This window comes from Furipterus horrens, unplaced genomic scaffold, assembly GCF_987537825.1.
Source record: "Furipterus horrens unplaced genomic scaffold, mFurHor1.1.pri manual_scaffold_3, whole genome shotgun sequence".
NCBI classification, from domain to species: Eukaryota; Metazoa; Chordata; class Mammalia; order Chiroptera; family Furipteridae; genus Furipterus; species Furipterus horrens.
This window is the reverse complement of record NW_028327173.1, coordinates 182,463,047-182,489,874: the sequence shown is the minus strand read 5'-3', so window position 1 is coordinate 182,489,874 and position 26,828 is coordinate 182,463,047. Positions and strand designations below refer to the sequence as shown.

Below are 26,828 nucleotides of genomic sequence, written 5' to 3'. Positions count from 1 at the left end.
CAAACCGAAAGGTCTCCCGTTTGATTCCCGGTCAGGGCACATGCCTGGGCTGCAGGCCAGGTTCCTGGCTAGGGTGCCTGCGAGGCAACAGATCAATGTTTCTCTCACACATTGACATTCCCTCTCTTTCTCCCTTGCTTTCCCTCTCTCTAAAAATAAATAAGTAAAATCTTTAAAGTATATATACATAAACCCTGGCTGGTTTGGCTCAGTGGATTGAGTGTCGGCCTGCGAGCTAAGTGTCGCTGGTTCGATCTTCCAGTCAGGGCACATCAGAGAAGGAAAACTCTGATTCCAAAAAACCTCCGCTGCCTTGCGGCATACCTCTTCAGGGGAAAGGCTAAGGGAGTAAACCCCGACAGAAAATCCGGAGCCCGAGTCCCTAAGGCGGTTTGACGTTGTAGTCAACACCGGCAACTCCTGCGGCGCACCTGAAGCCAAGCTGTATTGATTCCGTCTTTCCCTTGGATCCTTCAGCTGCGAAGAGAGGGGGGGTCTGCTGCTTGGGCAACAGCAGACCCTCCATATCACCCTGCCCAGGCTCTGTAGCTTCAGCTTCACTGGAGAGGACACTCCAGCGTCATCGCAAGATGTCGATTCAACACGGGAGGAGACAGATACCGTGTCACTCCCGAGTCGGACTGCACAGCCATTCTCGGCGGTGCAGATAGACTCTTAAGAAGCTACACCATCGTCTCTCGAGACGGACGGCTGCCGATGATATATACATATATATAAATATTTGTTAAAAAACAGACAAAACTAATGTACAGTGAAAGAAATTGGAATACTGGTTGCCTGTAGTGAAGACTATGGACAGAAAAGAGGTACAATGGGACAGTCTGGGTAACAGAAATGTGTGGAGTATGGTTTATGTAGGTTTATGCATGGTTTATGTAGGTGTATGCATCTGTCAAAACTCATAAAACTGTCTACTTAAGTTCTGTATGCAAGTTTTATCTCATTTAAAAATTAACCATTAGTAGGCTGCAACAAAAATGAGCTTCATTTGTACGTATAAAGAAATACCTGAGCTTTATCTCCAGTCCCAGCTGCATCCTTTGAATACCGTAGAAACTGGGCCACGTAGGTCATGATTGACTTTTCATCAGGATTGACAACATCCACATCTGCAAGATATGCCACATTATCACTTAGCTATACATGTGATTTACTGTCAGTAATAGTCAAGAACATGCTATGCCGTAAGACAGCCTTGAAATGAACCCAAGGAGTCAACCAGCCCTGCAATCTCTGGTCACTCGCCCTTGCTTCCAGACAGTGGTGGCTAAGAACTCAGAAAGAGAGCTCAGTTCAATCCAGGCAGTAGTACATGCACAGTATCAATTGCCGCTATGTACATTGTATGTATGAGAGCATAGGTAGGGAGGGTAGAGAGGAGAAAAGAAAGCCTTCCTCTTTTCAGAGACATAGTATAGACACTCTGCCAGGAGTGTAAAAACATAAAGCAACTGAAATCCTTTCCTGAGACATTGGTCTCAGTATGTATTCAGTAAAGCTTTTCCCAAAGTACAGAGTGTATGAAAGACTTGTTCAAGACAGCCACAAGACTTTATTCGTTCATTCATGGAACAAATATATTCACTGAGAGCCTTTTATGGGCCAAGTTTTGTGTTGCATAACAGAGTCCATGGTGAAACAAATTTGGAAAATTCTAAATTAAACGAAGTTTCTAAAAGCATTGTAAATTCCTTAAGTGCAGAACTTCTCCAGACATGTAATAAATTAGGTAGATCACTAAATCACAAAGAAGAGATTGTAATATGTCTAAGAAAAAATGAACACATAGTTTTGGGATGCCTCTTGGTATGTTCCCAAATCAGCTAATGAAAATTATTGAAAAGAAAATCCTCTGTATTAATTCAGTTAAACTCAATTCAACAAATATTCATAAAGAGCCAACAAATGCAAGTCTCAAGAAGGGGTTACTGTACAGCTTAGTCCTTGCCCTTAGGCATCCCTTTCATCATTCTTCAAGCAGATGCGAGACACTTGAGTAGATGCTAGATGCCTTAAGACATCTTCCCCTCAAGAAGATTACAGTTAGGAGAAAAATGAACAATAAATACAACATACTATGCATGGACCCAATGAGTATTCTAAGTCTGCTGAAGGAGAAAATGAACCTAATTTACATCCAAATAATAAAATTCAAGGCAGTAAGCATATAAGGGTATTAATAAAAAACTGGGGATAGGGTCTCAGTAAAGGAAGGATTCCTAAGAGTTGAGTTATTCTCTCTTTTAATTTTAAAAAAGTAAATATCAAGAGATACATAAAATAATGATACTGGCTTAGCTAGATACTTCTTTTAAAAACCTTCCATTGTATACGAAGCTATGCATAATGATTAAATGCTTTTAACAAAATTGTGTCAAAAGATAATTCTCTTATTCAAATATGACTGGTATTTGGTTTGCATAAATAATCATGATGTATTTCACATTTCTGATGTATTAAACTACTTAAAATGAATAATGGGCAATCATTCACAGAGTGTAAATTTGCTTTTATTATACTATCTATTTCATTAGTTGCCTAATTATTTTCACATAAAATATAAAATATTTTATACTAATAATAAAGATTTGGAGAATCAAAATACTTGATTTGGGGTTTGTGAACACACAATACAATACACAGATGATGTATTATAGAATTGTACACCTGAACCTATACAATTTTATTAACCAATGTTAATCTAATAAATAAATAAAAAAAATTTTAATATGCAAGAAGCATTTTAAAAAACAGTAATAAGAAATATGGACTATAACAAAGCATGGGGAAATTCAGGAAAAAAAAAAGATAATGAAAAGTCAAAAAGGGAAGAGGAAAGACAAAAGTAAAAAGGGAAAAAAGGAAGTGCAGAAAAGCAAGGAGATGGGAGAAAAAGTTAACATAAGAAGAATTAACAACAAGTAACATGGGATCAGATGCTTGATAAATCTGATATCTAGAAATATGGAATCACTGTGAACTTAGAAATATCACCTAATTCAATTCCTGAAAACAAATGGAGTCCAAAAGTGCTACGTACCTATAGCAATGAGCACATCTGGCACCCAGATCTTGGTTTCTAATACCATTCTTCCATAAAAAGAACCAGGGCTCATTGGAAAAATGGCCGCTCCCAGGAGTAGGGTAGGAAATACACAAGATGAGCTTGGAGAAACTTATAGTGCCAAAAAGTGAGGACGTGCCCAAAAACAAAACAAGCAAATGCCACATCGATGGAGGTATATAAAGGGAGTACAGGAGCCAGTTGAAAGAGCTCCTAATGCCCAAAACTTTGAGCTTAAAAAAATTTTTTTTATTTTGAATAAAGTGGTATTGGATACAACCCAAAGTATAAAATGTCCATGAGTCCATATTGATATAAATAAACGGCTGGATAAATAATGGAGAATAGACAAATCTCCTGTGCAGAAGAATTCCAAATAACTTAAGTAGATAACCTGCCCTCAAGGAAGATGAACATATAACTCTCCTCAGTGTGGGCTGTGCATAGAGACTTCCCTCTAAAGAGTACAGTATGAAAAGAGAGGAAGCAAAGAGTAACTGAGGTTAACTAACTGGTAGAAATTCTTAATTTCATGACATTTAATAGTGTTTAAGTTAAACCCTTCAGGACTAAAAGACAATGCTGTTATGTTTGCTTATATATGGATACTAGTATTTTCAAGTCACCTTTGTTCTAGACGTCGTTTTAAAAAGAAAAAAGTGCGGTTACCTTCTGGTTCCAACAATTTGGGGATTTTTAATTCTTGTTCTGCAATTCTAAAGGCTTCTCTGAGGTTGTCTTTGTTGGATCTACGCTTCACACTCTTCATGTCAATTAGGTCTGGTCGCAAGGCATGAATGACAGCCAAAAACGCCACCCCATTTCTCCAGCTTGACTTAAAATCTGTCACACTTATAGATGCAAACCTATCACAAAAGGACAAAAACATTATATATATATAATTTAAAAGAACATATCAAAGCATTCCCACTCTCTTCAACAGTAATTTTCAAAATTTGAGTAAATCAAATAAACCATAAATTATTCAGGGAAACTATTTCATTTAAATCTTGTGACTAAATTAAAGTAAAATACCAAGTTTGATGAGGCTCATGATAGTACAGAACATTGATCCTCAAAGCGTGGGCCTGGGACTAGCAGCATCAGCATCACTCAGGCTGCAAGTGCTGGAAATGCAAATTCTCACTCAGCCTTCCACCTAGACCTACTGAATCAGACTCTAGGGGTAGGCCTGAAATCTGTATCTTTCAAAGGCCTCCAAGTGACAATGATACTCAAGTTTAATGCTCCTAACCCAATAATTTGTTGGCTTAAGACGGACTTTAAACCTCTACATACAGTTAAGTTCCTTTCATTAGGTGAAACAACTTTCTATCTCATTGGAACAAATTAAATAATACACTGTGCCAAAACAATGGCCAGTAGCTCATTGGATAGATGGACCTTGTCACTCCTTTGCTTAAAACTGGTCATCACAAATGAATGGCTGATCAAGATGGTGGGAGAGGTAAACACAGATCAGCCCCTTGCACAACATTAAAATTGCAACTAAAATATAGAACAACTATCACTCAGAACTGTCAGAAATCAAGTTGAGTGGAAGTCTGACAACTACAGAATTAAAGAAACCACATCTGTCTAGGCTGGTAGGAGGAGTGCAGTCCCAGAACGGGCTAGTCCCACATCCACATATGGTGGATAATAATTCAGGAGAGATATCTCAGGAGTGAGGAATCCCAGCTCCAAACTAGGACCTCCAGCCCCGGGTTCCAGTAACAAGAGGATAAGTCCCTATAACTTCTGATTGCAAAACCCAGCAGGGATTGAGTCAGTGGAAGAAACTTCTAGAGTTCCAAGCAGTTCCTCTTAAAGAACCCACAGAGACTTACTCAGACTCCCTCCCTCTGAGCTCCAGCACTGGGGTAGCAGCTTGAAAGGAACCAGTGGCACAGAGGGAGGAACTGAAGGGTCTGGCATCAAGGCGAGAGCTGGGGGACAGCTTTCTCCCAGACAGAAAGGCAGGCAAAGGCCATTGTCCCTATTCTGAATCCTGACCCACAAAGACACAGAGCTGGCATGCAGGTGCCATATATGAGACTCCATCAACCTGGCTCATACTGTTTGCCCTGCCCTGGAGACCCTCAGAGACTCCATCCCACCCAACTTATGGGCCCACCCAAGCTGCTTTTCCATATGAATGGTTAGTCTTGGCTCCTGTTTCACAATATCCTAAATCCTCTCAAACAAGGAACAGTCAGCCTCAGTAAGCATCCTGCCTCCATGCCTCTTGGTAAGGGGCCCCAAGCCCAGCACTAGCAGCACTAGATTCACAGCTTGGCTTTGCCTGGGAATCTTCAAGCCCAGCACAAGTAGCAGCCATCTCAGATTTATAGCTCAGGCAGGGTGGCCCCAAGCAAAACACAGGTGGAGGCAGACCTTGGCCTGAACCACCCAGGAAACACTAGAACATGTGTACCCAATGGACAGCTACAGACCATGATGGAGCACCACCACCCTACCCCTATACAGCTGATCCTCCACAGAGGGCAGAGGTTGGTGGTCAAAGGTCACAGCCAGTCCTTGCAGCTGACTGGCCTGGGTAAATCCCTCCCATTGACCTGACAACAGTAATCAAGGCTCAACTAAAAAAGGAGGGTATACTCAGTCCACGTGGAGAGTGCGCCTTGAGTACCCAGCTTGGGTGATAGGGGAGGCTGTGCCACTGGACCCTACAGGACACATACTACATTAGGCCATGATACCAAGACAGGGAGTCATAGCAGTTCTACCTAATACATAGAAACAAACACAGGGAGGCTGCCAAAATGAAGAGACAAAGAAACATGGCCCTAATGAAAGAACAGATCAAAACTCCAGAAAAAGAGCCAAACAAAATGGAGATAAGCAATCTATCAGATGCAGAGCTCAAAACACTGGTTGTAAGGATGCTCAAGAACTTAGTGAGGACCTCAGCAGAATAAAAAAGATCCAGTCAGAAACAAAGGATACACTAATTAAAATCAAGGATAATTTACATGGAAACAACAGTAGAGTGGATGAAGCCAAGAATCACATCAATGACTTGGAACATAAGGAAACTATAATTAAAAAAAAAAAAAATGAGTTGCTAAACAAAAAATACAGTGTATACATGCAATGGAATATTATTCAGCCCTAAAAAGAAAGGGCATTGTGACACATACAACATGAATAAACTTTGAAGGTATTATGCTGAGTGAAATCAGCCAGTCACCAAAGGACAAATGCTTTATTATTGTACTCATTTAAGATACCTAAATTGGTGAAATTCATTTATCAAAAGAGTAGAGTGCTGGTTGCCAGAGGTTGAAGAGAGGGGGAATGGAAAAGTTGTTTAATAGATACAGAGTTTCAGTTTACCAAAATGAAAAAAAATGGTAGATAGATAGTGATCATGGTTGCACAACAATATGAATGTACTTAATGCCACTAAACTACACACTTAAAATGGTAAGTCTTATGTATATTTTACAATAACAAATATTTGGGGGGGGTTGTTTTAGTTTGTCATTGTATTTAAATCTGTCACTCTGTCCCACAAGCCTTACAAGACTTTTGTCCCTACCTACCTCTCCCCGCTTTTTTAAAAATTTTTATTTGTTTTAAACATTGACGTGAACATTCTTTTTTTAAAAAAATAAGTTATTTATTTGTTTGTTTATTTACTTTATTTTTTAGAGAGAGGAGAAAGGAGAAAGAGAGGGAGAGAAACATCACTGTGTGGTTGCCTCTCACTCGTGCCACCAACTGATGTGCAACCTAGTCATGTGCCCTGACTGGGAATCGAATCAGCGACACTTGGCTTGCAGACTGACGCTCAATCCACTGAGCCACAGCAGCCAGGGCTCCCTCTCCCCACTTTATATCTCCCCTCCCTTGCAATGTTACAGCCACATTGGCTTCATTCCTGTTTTTCAATAGTCATGCTGGGGTAATATTTTTGTTTGTTTGTTTTTGTTTTGGCACCTGATAAATGTTCATTTTTTAAATTTTTTTCAATTACAGTTTACATTCAATATTATTTTGTATTAGTTTCAGGTGTACAGCTTCCTGGTAAGACAATCATACACTTTATAAAGTGTTCCCCTGATATTTCTAGTATCCACCTGGCACCAATAGTTCTTACAATCTTCTTGACTATATTTCCTATGCTGTACTTTACATCCCCACAGTCATGATCTTTTAATTTCTTCTGCTAGGAAGCTCATCGTCCCAAATCTTCATATACCCGCAGCCTTCTGTAAGCCTCAGCTCAAAGGTCTAAGATAAATGCGATCCTCATCCTGTCCTTGACACTCTCAATCACTGTAAGTCCTTCCTAGGCTTATTGACAACTGCAGTTATCATATTTATGCATCTGCTTCCCCCACTAGGGTGCAAGCCCCTTGAGAGCAAGGGCCTTGTCTTTCTTGTCTATCATGGTGGCCTCAATCCACAAACAGTAGCTGTCATATACAGATGCTTAATGTATATATTTCAGATCACTCAAATCAGTCACTAACCTGTATCTGACAAGGGAATCATTATTCTGTATTTGACAAGGGATGAAGATGTTATAAAAAAGTATATTTGCCTACCAAGTATGGGAAATATTCAGGAACAACCATAGTGTCCTTTAATATTCTATAAAAAATACAGAAATTCAATGGACTAATTTAAGGTATCAACCAAATCGTAAAAGGTACTCAAGAAATACTCTGCTTCAGATGACCTAGGCTTCCCTTAAGAAACAAACCTTAATATGACCATGATAAAACTACGTAACAGCCAGTGATTTTTGTTTTGTTTTAAAAATGCATATATGTTACCTAACATGTCCAGAAATTGTTCCAAATGCTTTTTAAAAAAGAATCATATAATACACTTAATAATCCTATGAAGTAACTTAGTATTGTCTATATGTTATGACTGAGGAAACTCAAACACAAAGTATCTAAGGTCACCAGTTAGAAATGCAGGGAGCCATGACTCAAACCCAAGGTATTCTGGCTTCAGAGTGTGCTCTTAGATGCTAAACTAAGTTGATAGCTAAAGGGATAGGGGCTGGGGCTAAGGGCAGGGCCAGACCATCTTCAGAGCACTGAGGGGTCCAGAACCAGCTTGGTGCTGACTGGCAGGCACTGGATTCAATAAAGCACCAGGCCATGAAATCAGCTCTGCCCTGAGGAGCAGAAACCAAAGCCTCCAAGAACATGTTGCTGCTCGGTCTTAAGAGAGGGCAGGGTGAGTGGGAGGGTCTCAGCTCATTTAGAAGTTTCAAATGGGGACCTGACTTATCTCCTTCAGAAACAGGAAGACAAAACATGTTTCTCACAACATACATCTGAGTCCTAGAGAATCAGAGAACACTGAAATGAAAGTTACTGAACAATACCGCCAATGATAGGCAAAGAAAAGAGGATAAACCCCTGATGAATTGCTTAAGCATTAATTACTACATCTTAATAACTTTAGCATAAACTCTGTAGTTTTAAAATAAGGAAGAACATGGGGAAAAGATAAACTGTAGTAAAATATGTGAACTTTGAAAGGGTTTAAAGCTTATCTATGCATAAATGAAACAAATCTGAATAGGATGTAATAATGTTTTTCCCACATGCTATATTTTGGATTTAAAAATTTCAGAAAAGTGAAGTATCGGGAACCGGTCTGCTTGGCAGTGGCGAATGTAGCTCAGCCCTGGTCCGGAAAACCGACAGGCGTGAGGAGGCACACAGGACCCAGGCCCGCAGATCGGCTTTCCTGTGGGAATCAGGCCTGCGTTGTATCTAGGCTACTTTAAAGCTTGCTTTTGCTAAAACTCTCTCACCCTAAGGTTAAGAACAACAGATCGTTAGCGTATAACCTTGAAATAACTTTCTAGGGTTTATTCTGAGCTGTTTCAAGGACAGGATGTGGCCAGCTCGCCCATCCTTATCATCCCCCTGCATGCACAACATTCACTTTTTGTCTATCTGTAAGCTATAACCATTTAAAGTAATTTTAGTATGATAATGGATGACTCTCTAGGATGTAATTCCCTGAGAACGGTAATAAAGCCTGTCTAGGCAAGGGCCGAGGCGCTCTCTCACCTAGAGAGTGGCCACTCTGTCCCTTTCCTCCATGGGATTCGCTGAGTCTGTGTGCATTTGTTTCCCCCTCCGCCACGCCGCGGACCCCGACCAGTGAAGTAAATTTACAGTGAAGTAAATTTGTCTCCAGGAGGTTTGAGAAAAAGTGGGTTCAGTATTTATAACCTATAAGATTTGTATGTTTGGGTCCCTCACCGAATACAGGATGAATCACAAATGAAGGTAAAGCTGAAAGCAGAAATTAACACCTTAGTCCTTCATTAGGAAGGAGTTACTCAGAACTCTGACACTTTTTGAAAGGGCTCAGCAACATCTTTATGCCTCTATTTATCCAGACAACGCTATGATGTGACAAGGATCGCCTTTTAAACTCCACAGCCCTTCTCGTGGTGAGTCTCCTGCATCCTAATTCTTCATTTTCCCTAAACTCCACCCCAGCAGTTGGTTAAAATGAAGAAGTAAATGTCTCCCAAGAGCAGAAAACATTTTTTCCTTGTAAAAAAGAAATTATGAGCATTAATTTCCTTTCATCATCCGCACTTTTTTAAAAAGCACACTCTCTTGTCTCTGTTTTCTAACTGAGCTCTGAGTTGCTAAACAATGAGGACTGAGGTCGTTTAATGTAGTCAGATACGGCTGCAGGAAATAATTTTATAACATGGCTACTTATTCACTTATGTGTTCATTCATCCACTCAATGCATATTTATGGAGTACTTACCATGAACTCATATTATATGAAGTTCTAAGGATACACACACAGTCATTTAAGACATGGTCTTGACTTTTGAAAAGCTCCTAGTATGGTAAAACTTTTTGAATCTAAATTCACCCTCCAGATAGATGCATAAGGAATTGAGATATTGCCTAAAGAAAGGGATATTGAAAGACCACTTTATTTGCACATAGTAAGAGAACACCTACACATGCGGATGAGAGTGAGGTAAGTTACCCAGGTGATGCCACCAAGAGTGGCTGAGCTCACGGATTCCACATTTGGAAGATGCACTATGAGAGAAAGGGGGTAGTGAGCACTGGCCTGAATTTCAGACACAGAGGTCAGTCACGTCGTGTTGGTGGATACGGTTGCCCTGTGTGTCTCCTCTGGTCATAATAAACTACTTACGCGGCACACTGCTCCTGAGCCCACAAGAGAAGAATCTTCTTTGCAGACATCTGCCATCTTTCTTGGGCTTTGGAGCATTTCTTAGCTGGAGGACTTGAGGTAGGAGATGCCTCTACCGTACTCACATCATCCAGGGAAGACTGATTGTAATTGCAAGAAAGAGTCTGGGCAAGTTCCTCAATCTAAGGAAGACGTAATAATGAGAGTTAACATACACAGAATCATACGTCAGCAGCATTGAGGCAAAACCTTCAGCCAAAACACGACGTAAGAAGTATTATATAATGGCGGCAGTTTACTCGTGGTGAAGTGAGAACTAGCCAAATCCCCGGATAACAGCATTTGTCATCTGGGGCTACACTCTGGTCTTCTTTCAGTGGAGTTGGGTCACTTTTTGCCTTCAATCAGGCATGACGTTCCACATTAAGGGCAAGCACCTATCCATGCCCCTAAAGTGCTCACAGAGGGTTTTTCTGGTGCTCATCATCTGTCAACCTACACTGAACTGTTGAGCTCCCACTTTAGAGTATCTGCAAAGACTGGGTCAATTAAAATGCATCTTTGAATATAAACCATTAAGAAACAAATATACATACAGAAATAACTGGATGTTGCAGGATTATTAGTCTGGGTAAGGGTCTTCAAAAATAGGGAGATTCTACAAAGTTTAGTGGGTTAGTTTTCAAGAATTTACTCCAAGAGCTTTCTACTCTCTCTTTTACCAAAGTAGATAAACAATAATAAGCAAAAATTTACCATGACAAGTTCTGTTCCGACTGGTGCTGATATCATGGATAATTCGGGATATTATGATAGTTCACTTTTCAATTGACAGATAACATCAATGGCAAAAGAGCTGCTATATATATCCCACCTGGCAAGATTTCCAATGCCCATTTTCTGGAAGAAGCTCAGGACTGACTCTGACATCAAGTCACATTTGTTATATTACACTTATTTCATGCTGTGGTAATTAGCACAGATATAATTTTCATATCATAAAACTACTTACATGAAAGTGTAATATAATTGTCCAAATTAGGCCAAGAATAATGGATGGGTTTCCCTCTATAATATCAGTAACATGAATATTTATTAGCTTGATCTGGAAAAGAAAAAGTTTCAGGTTAAAAGTGGAACATATTTCATAGTATTAATCTCTCCAATGAATTTCCCAGTGAAATTCATACTCACCGATCGGCTTTTTAGGAATGTCAGGGCACGTTCTATATTGAGTCTACACTGGAATGTATTAGATCCTTTATCTCGAGGCTATGAAGTTCAAGCAAAATATATTACTCAGAAATATCAATTTAAAAAAAAAAGTCAATGAAAAGTTTCTTAATGTCATTTTAAGAGCTTACCAATTGTTGTCCTGAGAGTACTTCCAGCAGGTCCAGGAGGACATGCCCCTTTTTAATGTCTGTGAAAAGGTCTGATATCACCGAGGGAGGAGTGTGCTGCAAAAGGTCACAAGAAAAATAATCTCAAACTTTGGTCCAAAAACACAGTCCCTGTAAGAACCTCATACATGTGCATTGTATCTTTACAAAAGCTAAGAATCAGCAGTGATTTTCTTCTTAATGAACAGAATGACAGAGAACACACAAAGCTCCATATCCAAACATGATAAGCAGTGAACTTAATTTATCTCACGGCAAATTTATCTCAGGAACACAACACTCTTTCAGCTTCCACTCAGAGCTTAAAACCTGTCCGTAGAAGCGGCATTCGAGACATTTAGAATCAGCTGATAGTGATCCCTTTGGGAAGCAGGTTACATCTCTGGAGTAACCCACTTGTGAATTTACCCTTTTTAGAATTACGAGCTCTGTGTTGGGATGGCTAGCCTGGGAGAAGAGGCTCATTCATTTTGTATCTAGGTTACTCCAGGCACCTGGGCTCACTGAGAGGCAGAACAGCACAGTGATTAAGATCAGGCCCTGTGGGTACGGACTGCCTGGATTTGTATCCCAGCACTATCACTGTGACCTTAGTTCTCTGTACCTTACCTTCCTTGTTCTGCAAACAGGAATAACACTATCCATCTCATGGGAATGTTGTGAAATCACTGAAATGTAATGAGTAGTCAGTACAGGAAGTCCCCAATATAGGGTGATCTGAGTTACAATTTTTCAACTTTGCAATGCTGCAAAAGCAATATACATTCAGTAAAAGCCATATGTCAGATTTACAGTTTTGATCTTTTCCCAACTAGCCATATGTGGAATGATACTCTTTCATGATGCTGGACAGCAGCCGCGACCACACGCGACCACAGCTCCCAGTCAGGTCTGGCATCACGAGGGTGAGACAACTGGTACTGTACAGCGGATTCCCTGTGTTAGCTGGCTTTGCCCACCTGTAGGCTAATGGCAGTGTTCTAGCACATTTAAGGTACGCTAAGCTAGACTATGATGTTTGGTAGGTTAGGTGTGTTTAAATGTGTTTTTGACACGATAGTTTCAACTTAGGATGGGTGTGTTGGGACGGAAATCCATAAGTCAGCAATTTTCAACCTTTTTCATATCATGGCACATATAAAGTAATTACTAAAATGCTGCAGCACACCAAAAAATATATTTTTTGTCCATCTGACCAAAAAATTATGTATAATTTTTTTCATTCACACTGGATGGCTACTGCTGTGTTGGCTGCTGTCAAGTGTTTTATGTGACAATCTAAGGGATAAGAGGCCAGTACCCCTGACTAAACAGTCAGGTGTTGTGTGTTTTAAAATTCTGCGGCACACCAGTTGAAAATCGCTGCCATAGTCAAGGAGCCTCTATCTGCACATCTGAATAACTCAGTACAGTGCCTAATGCACAGCACTCAATTTATATGAATCATAACTATCATCATTTCATTTGATAACAGATTTGTTGTTGCTTTAAATATTCTATAGCACTGGTTTCCATATCCTTAACAAAAGTGCTTGTTGGTGTGTGTTAGGAAAGAATAACAAATACACAAAAACAAGATCAAGGTGACATTAACCACATTCTTTCAGCCTTTTACATGTCACCAGTGCCATTTTTAGGACCCAGACTGAGGGAGTAAGAGAAGTAACTTAAATAAATTTATAGCTTAATTTGCTCTCTTTTTCCTCACCTTTGCCAGCAGTGAGTTTATCCAGCAGGTAAAGGTTTTCTTCTGAGTGTCTTCCTGTTCAGCTGTTTAAAAAGGACAACAGCAGTTATAAAACAAGCCTCGGGGACAATCTGAACATATCAAAGCATCAAAGGTCTGTCACTCTGGGTGTGTGTGTGTGTTTCACAATCTTACAAACCTTCTAGAACTTAGTCTAAATTTCAGATGTTCATCCAAGCTATTTTGGAAATACTTGGTTGATATAAGTTATTTTTTAAAGCCGCAAGTTAGCTGATGAAAGGCAATAGTTTTAAATACCTTTTACTGACAGAAGAATTAAGTCCCTACGGGCCTCACAGTGCTACACAAGGAACTGTGAGCAAAGAGAAGAGTTTGAAACCCACCCCAGAACGGCTGCGATCTAAGCCAACATCAGGCAGTGTTTAAAGACAAACACTAGAACATCTGCAGAGGTTTTAAAAGACTCATAAAAGCCCTGGCTGGTTGTGGCTCAGTGGATTGAGCAACAGCTTGTGGACTGAAGCGCTGCTGCTATGATTCCAGGTCAGGGCACAGGCTGGGGTTGCGGGGCAGGTCCCCAGTTGGGGGTGTGTGAGTGGCAGCTGGCTGATGTTTCTCTGGCACATTGATGTCTCCCTCTTTCCCCCTCCCTTCCTCTCTCTCTAAAAAATAAATAAATAAAATCTTTAAAAAGGCTCATAAAGTCCTAACAGTTTAGTCTTGACATTTTACATGAGTATTTATTATAGGGAATATATTGCCACTGACTTAAATATAAATGAGCTGCAATTAAATCAGAAAGACCTGGGTTCAAATCCTGCCTGTTACTGAGTTGCTGTGTGCACTGAGCTGTTGCCCCATGGAAGGAAGAAGCACTCAGCTCAAGAGACTATTAATGATTCACTTCAAGAGAACAGACTCCAGCACATAGTGAACAGGTAAGTGCTAACTTTTACTTTTATTAACCAGGCAGGAGTCAAGGGAAAGATCTGAACGCTCAGAGTGGGCCTTCCCTCCCTCCCCAGGCAGGAGTGGGCCCCACACAAACACCACACTTCCCCACGCCTTCTACCCGCCCCAGCTTCAGCAGACATCCTCCGCTCTGAGGCCAAGGGTCAGCCCTGCACACACGACTGACTTCCCATGTGCCCCGATCTCCTCACCCGGCTGGACTGGGGTAAATGTAAGCCTGGACACCCAACCCTCGCCGCACCTATGGCTCACAGTCTTGTCACCACCATCGAGCTCACCAGGTCTCACCTCACCGTGCCTTGATCCCTGCTTATGTCCATACACAGTACACACATACACACACATGCAGAGACCACACACATTGCACACACATACATATACATCCCAGACTTTCAGGCCCCCCTCAGTTTTCTCACTCTAATTTTCATACAACTCTGCACATCTCCCAATTTTTCTCCTCTCCCACCACTCCTGCCTTCCTGAAAGCCATCCACTGATGCTGAAATTCACAGTAATACCAACAGCACACGCCTGTGTGTGCCCACTGCCCTCGCTGGCCCTCCTGAAAACTCTGCTTCCCTGCAGCCTTCTCAAGGACGGTGGTGCTTTCTCTTATAGACCTCGGACCACTGGGTCCTTGCTCCTCACTGCTTCTTCGAGATCCTTTTCCACTCTTCTTTGTCCCTGAAATGCTCCAGCTTTGACTTTCACGTCTTCAGACTGTTCCCAATGTTATAGTCATTTACTGACCCTGTCATTCCTCAGCATTTCTCAAAGGGTTTGGTTCCTTTTCCACCGCCACTTTCTCCAATACAACTCCTATCTAAGTCTTGGCAATTTCAATGCACAGAGTGATGAAACTTCCAACCTCCCAACCTCTCCATTTCTTGAATTCTTCTTCTCCAGTAAACTTGTCTTCTGCCCTGCCTCAACTGTTCACTGTCATCATCACACCTGAGGCCTTATCATTATTAATAACTACAACTCCTCATAATCTCGATTTCATTTACTCCCATTTCTTTTTTCCTTAAAAAATTTTTTCCCTGACCAAGGACATTTTTTCATTGCTTTCAGAGAGGGAGTGGTGGTGGGGGTGGGGGAGACATCAGTGAGAGAGAGAAGCCTCTTGTATGTGACCGAACCAGGGATTGTACAAGCCCAGATCGGGGATTGTCGAACCCACAACCTAGATATGTGCCCCAACCAGGAATCGAACTTGCAACCCTTTGTTTATGAGACAACTCTCCAACCAACTGAGCCACATCATTTCTGAAGAGCAACCCTTATCTTTTCAGTTCATTTCCTCTAGTGTCCCAACTCCAACAATCCTTGGAGTCCAGTGGCAACTCCAACGCATTGATTATACTAGCTTTATATCACCCTCGCCCCATTAATATCCTCCCTCTCATCCTTACCCACTTTAAATTCCATGACCAATTATTACGAACATTCTCTTGCGACTCTCATTTTGTTGTGAGTGCTTGGCACCTCATCATGACTCTCTGCTCGTGAGTGCCTACTCTGCACATGCTGCTGAATGCTGCTGGAAGAAAATCCGCAGCTGCTCACTGGTCTCCCCACGTCCTCCAGGTGGGCCCTCAATGCCATTGGGCAGTCATACTATATTGCCCTCTCCCACTTCCCTAAAAAGCAATTCCACACTTCCTCCTTCTTTTTCAAACTTCTAACATCTCTCTCATTCTAACTCAGCTGAGACCTTGCTTCTCGGGACACCTGGGGAATCATCACGCCCTCATCTAAGGACCTATCACAGTGCTCTGCCCCCAGCCTACCCTTGCTCAGACATAAAACCAATCCCTTCACTAGCTCATTAGATCCCACCCCTTTGAAGCTGCTCAAGGACATTTTCTTCCTTTCTCTTCTGGATCATCCCCTTTTTTTCCTCTCTCTCTCTCTTAGGCCATCCCCATCAGTTCAGATCCATGCTATTAATTCATTCATCTAAAAAACAATAACAAAAACAAACCTCCTTGTCCCCCAGTGCCCCATCAGTTACTGCTTCATTTGTTTGCTGCCCACTGTGGCAAAACTCAAATTGAGTTGTTTATGTTCACTGTCTCTAGGTCCTCTCCTCCTTCTCTCTTAACAGGACCCACCAATCGGGCCCCTGCCATTCCACTGACACTACTCTCTCATCAAAGTCACCATGGATCAAGGTCATCAATGACTAATCACTGAAACACACGGTCAATTCTCAGCCTTCATCTTTCTGGAGCAATCAGCAGCATCGATACATACAATCACTCTCTCCTCCTGCTTCCAGAACCTTACCCTCTCCATTTTCCTGCTACATCACAAATTGGCTTCTCTCACACCTGAGGCAATGCCTCAGGAAATCCTCTGAGGGCCCACCTTCAAAATACATTCAGGATACGACCACCGCTCACCACTGTGGTCCAAATCCTACCCGCTTCCACCTGGATTACTGCAGCAGACTGCTAACAGGTCTCCTTGCTTCCAGCCTGGCCCTCTAAACACCACACTCAGCACAGTGGCCGGCACGATATTGTTGAAATGGGAACTCAGATCAGGAAGCCCTCACTTCACTCTTATGCTGGCGACACGTCCAGACACCATCTGCTCCCGCCTTGTCCCCCTGGCTCATTCTACTCCAACCATTCTGGCCTCCCTTTTGTTCTCAAACTCTCCAGACACATTCTTACAGGAGGACTTTCGTACCAGATGTGTAAACCTAACACCCTCACTTCCTTCAAATCTTGACTCAAATGGCACCTTGTCCTCAAGGTCTATCTTGACATCCTATTTAAAACTGCTGCTTCCCGTGTCCTCTCTGTTTTTTTTCTACAGTACTTATCACCTTGTAACGTCTACGTAAGTTATACATGTTGTATATTTATTATTTAATGCCTTGCTTGCATCCCTAGAAGAGCCTAGAAGAGCCTAGTTCAGAGTAGGCTCTAAATACATATTTACTGGAAGAAGAAAAAGAATTTTAGTAATTATTATTGTTAAATTTTGTTTACTGGACTGAGAAGGTCAATTCTACCTGCAGGTGTTTACACTTGTTTTTGTAAAACTTGTATGTTCTACCTTCTAATACCTTGTTTTCCTTTGACTCTTCCCATTCTTTTCTACAAATCTCCACCTAACACAGTTGTAATAGGCTGAAATAGTTGGTATGACACTAGTGTGAGTTCTCAACATTTCTGGAATTTGATGAGACTTCAGCGTGAGGAATAGAAGAGAAGCTAAGTAAATGTAATTTTACGGTACTTACAACTGTTTAATAAGTATGTGACTTACTAGATATTAAAACTGTACTTTGCCTCACTGGATCTTTTTCTTTTTCTTTCTGAACCCATCTCATTTTTTTTTGGTCCAGGACTACTAATTTAAATTAGGTACAGCCCAGTGACTTACACATTAAATGGTACCCAATAAGTGTCAGCTGCACTGAATTCACTTCTGACAAGCTTTACAGTTATTTCTGTTCTATATAAATTTCACTTAACAAAGGAACTACAAATACCACATTCCGTCCTATAACTCAAAATGTTACTAAATCTTCTGAAATCTCTGAGATGTGTTTTCATTGTTTTTTCCCCTCTAGTATAAGACAATCACTTTAAACATATACTGACACCAAAAAATGTCTTGAGGACTAACTTTGTTCCTCAATAGAAAAAGCTAGAGAACAAGTTTTTATGGTCCCGGGATCAAGTTACATGCACATAATATACATTAATCAAGACCATGTATAAAAGCAGGGAGGGACCTATCTATTACCATAACAACAAAGCAGAAATTCAAAACCAAAAAAAAAAAAAAAAAAAAGACTCTCTTCCTACTCTTAAGGGATCCAGAGAGATTTTTCTTCCTAGGTGACAGAGTAAGAAAAAGAAACTGAGAAACACTGCTAGGTCCAAGAGGCAGAATCCGCACTAACATTAGATGAATTAAAGGGACGGCGGGGGTGTGTGAGGGGGATGACACTTTTAAGTAACCGTGGAGGGGGTGAAATGCTGGCACAAAACTGAGTATAAAAAGAGCATTATGTGCCAATGGAGTTTTAGTACAGTATTCCGTGTCCACCTGGAAACCTCAGCCATTTTGAACAATTTCCAAGTAAGATGAGGAATCATTTCACTTTTATGCAATGCTAGACAAAAGGGGTCTTGGTACTGAGCAAACTGAGAACCAGGAAGGAACTTTCCTCAGCTAAGAAAGCAGGCTGCAAAACCAGGGCTTTAACCGGGTTGTTCAAATTAGAGCACCTAATCTAATATGAGGTTGGACTGAGGAGCACTCCCTGACAGGGAGATAAACTCAAATTTAAAACAATCAAAAATTTTCCCATGGAAACCTTAAGTTATCCCTGACCTAATTTGATTAAAATCTAATAAAAACAAGGGGTGAGGGGGACACTAAGAGGAGCAGACAGATCAAATCCCTGCCCTGTACTCTCCAATTAGCAAAGGAAATGGCGCACAAATGAAACAACCCTTCAGAAAAACGATTTAGAGGGGAAACTCTGTGGCTTTTAACTAACTCATTGTCCAAACTAAAAGAATACCTCCTCATCCTGGAAATCAGAGCCCTTCAATTCAACAAGGGCCCTTTGCTAATGGCAAACAAAGATGTCCCATGGTACAATTAAACACCTTTGTAGCAGCTCAATTAAAAGGTCTTAAATGTGACATTTCATTTATCCCTCGACACACTTCTCTCACATTTTCTTCATACTGTCTTATCCCTGAAAAGCAGTACTAATTCAATAGGAACCACAGCCAAATAGCTTACCCTATGGCAGGAGAAGTAACCTTTTGTTCTTTTTCCAAGTCTGATCCATTGGGGAAAAAACAGGTTGAGAGACACATTCTTTAAACCAACTTAATTTGAGTGGTTAATTTTTTTTAACTGTTGAATTTTGTTTTTAATTTCCAGGGTAACTTTTTAATAAAATCAAACTCTTCTCAAAATGGCATGCAGAGAATAGAACCTTTTAATCAGCAGATGTTGGGGTGGGGGGGGAGCCCGGGAAGAGAGAGAGAAATAAAAACTATTATAACAATAAATTTCTTAAATTGCCAAGACATGGAGTTCTCTATCCTGATTTTTAAAGCAAATAAGAAATTTATATAATGTAGGAAAATATACTCAGTAGATTTTATTCAGGCCTGTATATCTTTCATAATGATTCTTAGAAAATATCTGATTGAATTTGAGAAATGAGGCATGGAAGGAAAAGATTTTTCTCTACACGCCATTACCATAAAAATACACTTAATCCTTCACTCTGTTCCTATTCAGTCTGCCTTCTGTGAGCTGGCAACTCCTATTGTTAGCTATAAGGAACCCTAAATGAAAACACCGAGTTAAGTGCAATTAAAGAGTATGAATTTTAAGTTCATTATAAAGCTCATTATAAAACTGCCATGGCTACTGAGTCTCAGAAAGATCAAGTTCTAAAAAGTTCCCCTAAAATGCTGACTCCAGTAGTCCTCCCTAGTAGTAAGAGTTCACAAGTAGTTAGTTACCCCAGGCATAGGAATCACTAGGTTACATTTTCATTTCAACATGGAGCAATGCATTATTATGATGTGACCTCTCCAACCATGTTCTCTACTGCATAAGATCCCTGAAAAAGCTTTACAACCTCCTTCTATCCAGGAATTTCTCTTCTCCCTTTCTATTATTGGTTACTGATAACAGGCTTACTGCACTTGGCCCCAGATTCATTACTTTGACCTTATACTCTAATTAAAATCTTTTCAGAGCAAGAAATTCAAAACTTATGTGAAAAAATAATGGAGGAAAACTTCCCAAATTTTGCAAAGGAAATAGACATTCAAGTCCAGGAAGCATGGAGAATCCTGGGTGAGCTGGACTCAGAGGGGACCACATCAAGACACATCATGATTAAAATGCCAAAAGTGAAAGATAAAGAGAGACTCCTAAAAGCAGCAAGAGAGAAGCAGAGAGTTGCCTGCAAAGGGGTGCCTATAAGACTATCAGCTGATTTCTCAAAAGAAACTTTGCAGGCAAGAAGGGACTGGCAAACAGTATTCAATGTGATGAAAGCCAACCTGCAACCAGGATTACTCTATCCAGCAAGGCTATCATTTGGAATGGAAGGGCAGATGAAGTGCTTCCCAGACAAGGTAAAACTAAAAGAGTTCATCATCACCAAGCCATTATTATATGAAATGTCAAAAGGACTTACTTAAGAAAAAGAAGATCAAAACTATGAACACTAAAATGACAACAAACACACAACTATCAACAACTGAAACTAAAAAATAAAAACAAAATCCAACTAAGCAAACCAGAATAGGAACAGAATCATAGGTATGGGGATCATTTGGAGGGTTAGCAAGTGGGAGGGGGGAAGAGGGAGAAATGGGGAAATGGTGCAGGGATTAAGAAGCATAATTGGTTGGTACAAAATAGACAGGGGGAAGATAATAATAATGTAGGAAAGGGTGAAATCAAAGAACTTATATGCACGACCTATGGACATGAACTATGAGGAGTGGGATTGCTGGAGGGAAAAGGGGTACTGGGCAGAGGGAAGCAAAGGGGAAAAAAATTGGAACTACTGTAACAACATAATCAATAAAATATACTTAAAAAATCTTTTCATCATTTCCTAATTCTTAATTAATAAATAATAAATTCTTAGCTTAACATTCTAGGTCATTCATAATTTGATTCCAATCTACTTTTTCCTGACTCATCTCCCATGATTTCTCTACTCATATCCTATATTGACTCATATCACATTTCTCTAACCAAACTAGAATAGCTACTGAGACAGACAGAGACCTGGGCCCGGGACCCCGGGGAGGCCAGTGCCATAAGAAATGCTTGTTCTCAAAAATGTCACCACACCTTTACTCCCTACAAAACCTTTTTATTTCCCTTCTACCCAACTACTTAAACTACTGACCTGCATTCACAGTTGATCAAGATTTGACCTCTATACGACCTACCCAGGGTGGCAGTAATGGGTATTCTACCATCTTGCCCCCACAGCCAGGCAGGAACAGTATTATCAGGCCACAAAGCTAGAAAAGGAAGTTACCTAACCCTGGCATGGAAAATTCCGCAAGCCTGCCTTTTCAAAAAGCCCACATTTTCACGCAAGCCTGCTTTGTACCCAACTTATAAAAAGAGCCAAGAAGAGCCAATCCCAAGCTAGTTCAGAGGACCATCCTTTCCTTGGTGCTGACTCCCTTGCGCTCAAGCATAAGCTTAATAAAATCTGTCTGGAAATCTCTGGGGTTTTCTGCTCGACTTCTATCTTGGGAAACCCAAGAACCCAACATCAGTAACACTACAATCCCCTAATTAAGTTTCATTTTTTTATGCATTGCCACGCTTTGTACCCTCTGGAATGGCCAATTCTCCTGGTGCCCTCTGCATTCACAAAAACCCCAGCTCAATGCACTCGGCAGACATTCAGTCAAAACTTATTAAAATAGGACATATTCTATTCAAATGTCCCCTTTCCTAAAGTGGAGTAGAAATAATCTCTTCTGACTCTGGCCTCCCACAATATTTTACCTATTATTACTATTAGAAAATAATATACCTGGCTGGTGTGGCTCAGTGGATTGAGCACCCACTTGTGGGCCCAAGGGTCACCAGTTCAATTCCCAGTCAGGGCACATGCCTGGGTTGCAGGCCAGGTCCCCAGTTGGGGGGTGTTCAAGAGGCAACCACATATTGATATTTCCCTCTCTTTCTCCTTCCCTTCCCCTCTTTCTAAAATAAACAAAATATTTTTAAAAAGAAAATAATATATTTTCTTTTCAAACTAATAAAAATTAAAAGTTAATCTTAACCTTCCCAATGCCTCCCTTTTTCCTTCCCCAGAGATAACATTAATTAACCGTTTCCCATGTGTCCTCTTAGATTAAGCATGTAAAGAACAAAAATTCTAGCCAGTAAAAAGAACAAAGTAGATTGTGTGTGTGTGTGTGTGTGTGTGTGTGCTGATATGGGTATATTAAGTGAAAAAAGAGCAAATTGTAAAAATAGCGTATTTATTGTTATTCTATCTGCTGTATTTTTATTAAAGGATAGCTACATGTATAGCCCAACAGTCTGTTTTTATCTTATGGTAATTACCACTGGCTGCTCATGTACTGCAGTCATGTACCTGACGTGGTTTCTTTCCTACTCAATGTATGAACTTTAAACACTTATGTTTTGGTGTTTTTGCTTCCCTTAGCACAATGCCAAATAGAGAAGATACTCAAAAAACAGTTGCTGATACAAAGACTTAGTAAATTTTAAAAGTGTGGAGGATCAAACAAATTTGTTATTATATGGAAAAGAACATATTATATGGAGAACAGTTACTTGGCCTATGTCTTACCTAATATTTGATTAAATAACTCCTGGACAATTTCTTTCATCCACTAGTAAAATGTCTTGAATAAAAGAGTATGTACTAATGAGACTCCATTGCCATTCCCTAAACCAATACTGCCAACCCACTGTTAGCTGGATAGCAAGGATAACTAAATTCAGAGGATAATGCAACACATTTTAGCCATGTGTTCCAGAAGCCATCCCAAAGAATCTTAATCAAGCTTTTATCCAATAGAAATGGAACTAAAAATAATAAGGCTACCTCTCCCATTGTTTCTCATGTAAATGATAATAAACAGAAATAAATGAAAAAAAAGAAAAAACAAATTAAGGGAATACAAACACACAGGCCCACAGTCAAACAAAAAAGCCTAAAATATGGAGGGAGGGGGGTTACCGGGCAGAGGGGAGCAGTGGGAAAAGGAGTTGGGACTACTGTAACAACAGGATCAATAAAATATATTTAAAAAAAAAAAAAGCCTAAAATATTTGAAGAATAAACAGGAAAAGGCCTGCTACTTAGCTACAAAAGGGAGACTATTAACTAACAGAGAAAGTGGGAGGACAATTTACAACACATTTTTTTGCAACCAACCATAAGCAAACAAGCAAGCAAGAAAGAAAAATAAATACTGTAGTACCAAGACATCTTGTTTACTGAACCAGAAAAGTGACTTTAGAAGGTAAGTCCTAGCTTGCAACCTCAAAATTCTTTTATTTTACATATTTCCGCCTGGAGAATCCATGTTGTCATTATGGAGAAAACAGCACTTGCCAGTCAAACTCAGCATTCCAGGAGTAAAATCCCATTCTACTTCCCCACCTCTCCCCAGACCTGCCCTCACTCGTGGTCCCATCTCACAGATTTGACACCACCATCGTTTATCATCCCCAAGTGCAGTCTACCACCAAATCCTGCCAAATTTGCCTCCACACAACTCTGATCTCCACTTCCTTCTCTACATCTTTCCCCTCCCCCAGTCCTCCTGCAGGATCCGCCAGCAGCTGTCTTGGACTACTTCTGTGGCCAAATAGGTCTACTGCACTCCAATCTGTTTTCCACTTAACCAGTAAATCTGATCATATTACCCTTTTGTCTCTGCTCTGAATCAAAAGCAAAATCCCTAACAGCCTTGGAGGTCTTGCAGGGTCCATACCGGAGCACCTTGCTGGTCTCAGCACACACCACTGTCCCCAGAGTCCAGGACTCAGGTCATTCTATCTTCTCTCGGGGCCTTTAAAAGCTATGTTCCCTCCTGCCACAGCCATTTGTCCCACCGCACACACCCTCCTTTCAGCTAGTTAACTTCTCCTTGTCCTTAGGTCTCAGCTCAATTGGTGCATCCTGAAGGAAATCTAAATTAATCTGTCGTTTGTAATTTGCTTTCACAAGAGTCATGGATTTCCGCCCCCTATTTAGCACTTGGCTCAACTTGTAAAAATTGTCAAGGTTCAGAGGCCTGGGTCTAGAGCCAGGCTACCTGGGTTTGATCCCGTATCAACCACTTACTAGCGGTGTGCTTCAGTCTTATCTGTAAAATGGGGATAATAACCTCACAGAACTGTCAGGTCAGAGGTCAACAAACTAACCAACCCAAAGGCTAAATCTGGTCTGCCACCTATTTTTGTAAATAAAGTTCTATTGAAACACAGACACATTCATTTGTTTAAATATTGTCTGTAGCTACTTTCATGCTAAACTGGCAAAGTTTAGTAGTAGTAACAAGAGACAGTATGGACCTCAAAGACTAAAATATTTACTACCTGGCCCTTCACAAAAAAAATTTGCAGCTCCAGGCATGGATTCAGAATAGTCCACACAAACAAATATCAACTATAACATGGATAAACTTCAAAAACATTACGCTAAGTGAAAGAAGCCAGTCACAAAATATCACATATGATTCTATTTGTATGAAATGTCCAGAATAGCTAATTTAGAGAGATGGAAAGTAGGCCAGTGTTTGCCAAGTGCTGGGGGTGAGGGTGGGGGAGTGGAAGTTTTTAAAAATGACAGCTGAAGTGTATGGGTTTTCCTTTTGGGGTAATAAAAATGTTTGAAAATTAAATGTGATAGTTGCACAACTCTGTGAATATAATAAGAACTACTGAATTCTACACTTTAAATGAGTGAGTTGTATGGTTTGTGAATTATATCTTGAATTATATCTCTTTTTTATCATTACTGATTTTGGAGAGAGACAGGAAGGGAGAGAGAGGGGAAAAAAACACACATCAATTTGCTGTTCCACTTATTTATGAATACATTGGTTGATTCTTGCGTGTGCCCTGACCAGAGATCAAACCCGCAACCTTGGTATATCAGGACAATGCTGTAACCAACTGAGTTGCCCATCAAGGGCTTGAATTGTATCTCAATAAAGCTGTTCCTCCCAAAATGTTAGCTAGTATCTGTGAGATTATTTGATTAATCTGTCTCCTCATTAGCCAATAGGCTCCATGAGCCAAGTCTGATTTTGTTCCTCATATTGCCTACAGCACCTACCACAGTGCATTTCCTGTACAAATTCGAAAAATATTTGCTGAATGAATGACTAAATAGCTGGGGGAGGAAGGAGCGGAGCTTTGTTGCTGCTTTTCCCTAACCAATGTAGAGATCTGAGTGCCTAGTTTGTTAGGAAAATATATGACATACAACAAGTGATTTCCACTTTGGGCCTTAGCATGTGAATCCAGTAACTTCTTGTTGCCACATGAGTGAACCACACCCTTATACAAACACCTGAGATTTCCACACTGAGGCTTTTGTTTCCAGCCTCACTGGCCAGCATAGCTCCTGGCTCTCTGAGTAAGCAAATCTTGTATTTCTAGCACATGAAAATGAGCTCACAATACAGATAAAATGCCTAGACTCTAGGATGCTCCTCGTCTCTCCTCTTTCTCACCGTCTCCTGACTATCTGAATTGTTCAATAAATCCCTGTGGAATGCATAAACTAAAGAAATAACTACATTCCTTTCAACACATACTTCTTACTCCTTCCTACCTTTGATCAACCACATAGAACTGTGAGTGCTTGTCTTTTTAAAATCAAGATGTATGAGCCTTAACACCTTCCACTAGGGCACCAGTCTAAGCATCTCTGACTTCTGAATGCAAAACTACCAACCAGACTGTGCTGAAGAGAGCTGTGCTGTGATTTCAAATCTAGGGCTCTCACACTTTTGAATGCCAGCAACTTACTCCGGGGCATTGTTTAAACATAGGGGTCCAGGTGCCAATTCCCAGAGATTCTGATTCGGGGATTCACAAAGCTCACTTCGAGAAACACCTCTCTAAAGTTATTGGGGATTTACCTGTATGACATATTCTTGAGACAACATAAGTGGAACAGGAAGGACCTGACAAAAATGGTGATAATATAATGAACTCAAATATGAATATAATGTAACTCAATATAAAATATTACAACATGTAGGAATCCTAAGACATCCTTGGAGGCTCTCAGAAGGCCTTCTGAAGGAGTCCAAGAATAAATGGGAACTCAAGGCTAAAAAATAATGATTCTATTTCATTAAAGCCTTTCAATGAAGTAGTCAGGTGAGCATTTTAGAAATGAGAAAGTTGTAGCTCCCAGAAGGTGAGTGGGTTTTATTGATTCATTCAATACACATTTATTGAAAGCCTGCTATGTCCTGGCCGCTGTGCTCCAGATCTCACATCTGGCAGAGGAGAAATTCAAATCCAGATGTGTTTGGTCCCAAAATCCATGTTCTTTTTATTTTAATGAAAAACCATCTAAAATGTCAGATCCATGCCCCCTCCAGCAGCCACCCTGTCTCTCCTTCCCTTCAAGTGCACACCTCTTGAAACAATTGTCTACACTAGTTGTCTTTACTTCCTTACCTACCATCCACTTTTCAACCCACTAAAAGCTTGGCTTCTCCCCCAGTCATTCTACTTAATTCTTACCTAGGCCACCTATAATATTCCCACTGTAAACCCCGTGGGTGCTTTTTAGAACTCATCGGGTATCTTGAAAGTTCTAATACTGTTCGCCACCCTTTCCTTCTTTGGATTCATGACACCAGTCACCTGGTCTTCTTTCTGTTTCTCTGCACAACCTCTCCTCAGACTCCGTT

The 26,828-nt window shown here is 40.5% G+C and overlaps 1 protein-coding gene across 1 annotated transcript in view; it reads right to left on the bottom strand.

The window, feature by feature from the left end:
* Positions 1–26,828, bottom strand: part of SYNE2 (spectrin repeat containing nuclear envelope protein 2) — a 295,528-nt gene that overhangs the window by 214,231 nt on the left and 54,469 nt on the right. Inside the window, exons 3-9 of the mRNA XM_090270971.1 lie at positions 13,393–13,454; positions 11,646–11,741; positions 11,476–11,553; positions 11,294–11,386; positions 10,282–10,463; positions 3,755–3,951; positions 1,030–1,130 (exon numbers count right to left, since the gene is read on the bottom strand). Coding sequence (XP_090127097.1) covers positions 1,030–1,130; positions 3,755–3,951; positions 10,282–10,463; positions 11,294–11,386; positions 11,476–11,553; positions 11,646–11,741; positions 13,393–13,454 — 809 coding nt within the window. The remainder of the gene's footprint in view (positions 1–1,029; positions 1,131–3,754; positions 3,952–10,281; positions 10,464–11,293; positions 11,387–11,475; positions 11,554–11,645; positions 11,742–13,392; positions 13,455–26,828) is intronic.